Consider the following 3,645-nt stretch of genomic DNA (forward strand, 5'->3'; position numbering starts at 1 on the left):
AATCATATTGATAATGATAAGTGATAACCCCAAAGTTAAACAGTAAACATAAAGCAAGAACACCACACTCTAACCCATAGGACTCTGCACTTTAGAACTAATGGAGATACTAACAGTTATTTCCAAACACATCATATATTTATTTAGGTTATATTTAAGGTTTGCTTACCTCCAAGATTATTAGTAGTATAGAGATTCTAGATCATTCTATTTGATATTAGTCTGAGATAATCAGACAATCAGTATAAGTGGTACCATAATGTGGCCACTTTTTTATTCAACTATTTGCAGCTTTTAAATTTAATTGTACTTTCTTGACCCTTGGAGTTGTAGTTTAAACTATAAGAATCAACTATTGTGATTTATGATGACCTCCAGGCTTTTTTTGGTGTAAAGGAGGAAAATAAAAGGAAGGGATACAAACTAAATAAAAGAAAGGAAAGAAAGAGATATTATTTCCATGTTTGTTATTGTCTAATGAAAAAGAAAGGATGCTTCCTTTTGTTTGGTTTCATCATGAAAAATAATGGAAATGCAAGTTAATAACATTGAGATGGATAAAAAACATGTTGGGCCACTTCACGTTGTGGGACTCATTAATTGTTTCTGCATTACAGTCTCTCCATTTCCATCCTTGATACTGAAATAGAGATGGTGTCTGATCAAAATGTATTTTCCTTACTTTCCTTCTAGAATGACATACCAAACAAATAATTAATTGTATGCTTTTCCATTCATTACTGCAAGTTATTTCACTGGTCATTGGTGTTGTGCAAATGCTTAAAAATATGTAATTGGGCTTCTCAATTATTGGAATAAATAGAACCCGGACTTAGACCTACAACATAAATACTTCACAAATGCTTGTAATTTTAATTCTAATTCTGCTCTTACAATTTTTGTTCCTTAGAATACTTGATATTATATTTCTTTTACTCTAGATGTGATCATTATTTTTATCTTAAACATCCAAATTATTGATATTTTTACTTACCTGGTTCAATTACTGAATGTAAATGAAAAAGGATTTATTTAATATTTTTAAAAATTATTGGGACTTTTTTAATAAATATTAAACTACAATTATATTAAAAAACATTTAGGGAAATATTTAATACTTTAACCCACAAGCGTATTCTTGCACTATTTGTATACTTGTCTAGATGAGTAGAATCAATAAGACCATAAGCACATAAGCATAGAGCTTGACAATTTAAAGTGGAAAGCCAACATGCAAATATTTATTTTATAGATTAATAAATTGGTAAAAGTATTAATGATAGAGTAAATGCTTTCAAATAGTAACCAATTATGTATGTTCACACTTGATACATTTATATATTTTCAATTAGTAATAATTTTAGGACTTTTCTGAATAGTTGGATATATATAAAGTAAGCACAAGGAAATTGGAGTAATAAAAAGAACATAAATATACTGGAAAAGGTTACCCTTTTTGCCAATCATAATTGGAGTCCATAATTAGCCTGAATTGAAAAAGGCATATGTAACATAATCAGTATGAGAACCATGTAACCTTATGACCAGCTAGCTCAATTTTTTTTTTAAACAAAAATTCCAGTTTCACGGTGTCCACATGAAACACCCCACCCCATTTTACAAGCCAACCACTTGCACAACAGCAAAGCAAGAATGGAAAAATAAAATAGAAGGGAAATCAAATCACAAGAATAATATACAAAAGCTTGATCAAGAAGATTGAACAGAGAAGCTCAAAATAAACAATGCTCTATTAATATCATATTGAATTTGCAGTGAGTTCTTTAAATGAAAAACTCCCTCATTGAGAAAGAGAGAGATCATGGTCTGCTTTGGCCTTTCTTTATTTTAAAACCCTTTTCTCAGTTATATTTTAAACTAGTAATTAGTAATAGTGAATAAGTACCAGTGGTAAATTTCAGTGAAGTAAATTTCAGTGAATAAGTGCCAGTGCCATATTTCTGGAAAACGGAAGCATGTTAGAAAATAGACACATGGTAAATTCTTTTGTTCCTTTCATTTAGTGTTGAAAAGGTGGTGAGAGTGACAATTAGATAAGCTTCTGGTGGTAGTTGCTGCAGGGAATTCTTTGATTTTGTGTAGCTGATAGCTAACTGGAATAAAAGAAAAAGCTTAATTGCAGGAAATAATTCTGATACCTCTTTTATTTCATCACTATCCTTTTTATAGCCATTTCATACAAGATATTTTGGTAAGTTGTTATAACAAAATTTTGAAATTAATTAACTACTCAGGTATCAAGTAAAACATGGAAAAAAAGCTTTTAGCGCAAAGTGGAAGGAATTCTAGAATCTTCTATCGAGCTTGCAGCTCCCCTGGTCCTTATACGAAGTCACTGAGGTACTTGGGCCTGTGTGTGTTGCGTTTTGGTGTGTTATTGCTTGTGCTATTTGTAGTCATGATTTCCCTTGGTTGGAATTGTTGTGTGATGCTGTTATCTGTGTGATGACTGGTACTGTTGCGTGTTCTGCTATTTGTAGTCATGATTTTGATCAACATGTTTATTTCTATCCAATGTTAAACTTGTCACTCACACTTGCACTCTAATAACCTTCCTAATTAAGTGTGACTCACATGGTATGTTTCCTCAAGTGGAGTCTTTTCAAACCACAACTATCCAATGGTGTTTATAGAGCTTAACTATTGCTGACAATACCATAGATGTACTTAAAATTGATGATAATGAAACCAGCCATTAACAAATCAGTTTCAGATTCGGCTAATTTGCTGTGTTAGCTGAACTGAAACCTCAACTGAAGGCAAGAACTTCTAGTTTGAATCTTCCTAATTAGTTAAATTGGCCCGTTTGTTCAATTGAAGTAAACTGACCAAAACACTCGATGTTGGCTGAATAGGGTTTGGGCAGCCGAATTCGAGAAATTGGACAGTTAAAAGTGATTTTGGTTTTGGGACCTTTGTAGTGAGTTTTGAATCCTAGGATAGAACTTCTCCCTGTGGCCAATCACATCGCAGGCAAAGCAAAAATTACCAAGTCTCTCGCAATTAGATTCAATCATCTGCCACTCTCCTTTAGGTTTGATAAGCTTCTTCCCAGTTTTGAGTGGATTCCTCAATCCAACTAGCACCTTAATTCTCATAAACGGTCTCGAACCTCCAGTGTTGTTCTTAGAGTCATATTCTAAGAACTCCCTAATGAAATTCTCCATGTGTTTCCCAACCATTGGCGTGACAAAACCTGTTGGCACATCATGCAATTGTACCCACAATGGAATATTGAACAGAGGAATCTGTGTCAACATGTCCCCTGTGCTTAATCTTCCCAGCACTAGCATGTGGTTGTCAAACGACCATGACGCACTTTCTACTATGCGCTCCACATCCAACCTATGGTAGAATTAGAACATATGCATCCCTTGTGGGATCTCTGTGATTGCCACTCCCTTCATGACCTCCAAGCATCCACCATCCTCCTTCATTATATGTCCATTGATCGATTTATCTGTCAGGAAGTGTCCAGCGAGACAAAAGGAGATGTCTGTTGTCGCCTCATTGGCTTCTTCTAGATTGAAGGTGAAACCCTCCTCCTCCTCCACCACTATCAAGAGTCTCTCAAACTCGTCCTCCATACCTCCTAATAATACTTTGCTCCCTCTCTAATATGGC

General features: G+C 34.1%; 1 protein-coding gene across 1 annotated transcript; it reads right to left on the reverse strand.

The window, feature by feature from the left end:
- Positions 1 to 2,909: 2,909 nt before the first annotated feature.
- Positions 2,910 to 3,314, reverse strand: LOC106795903 (uncharacterized). The gene has a single exon (XM_014766835.1). It carries the CDS (start codon positions 3,312 to 3,314, stop codon positions 2,910 to 2,912), a length of 405 nt encoding a protein of 134 aa, XP_014622321.1.
- Positions 3,315 to 3,645: the final 331 nt, after the last annotated feature.

This window comes from Glycine max, chromosome 14 (genome assembly GCF_000004515.6).
Source record: "Glycine max cultivar Williams 82 chromosome 14, Glycine_max_v4.0, whole genome shotgun sequence".
Taxonomy (NCBI): domain Eukaryota; kingdom Viridiplantae; phylum Streptophyta; class Magnoliopsida; order Fabales; family Fabaceae; genus Glycine; species Glycine max.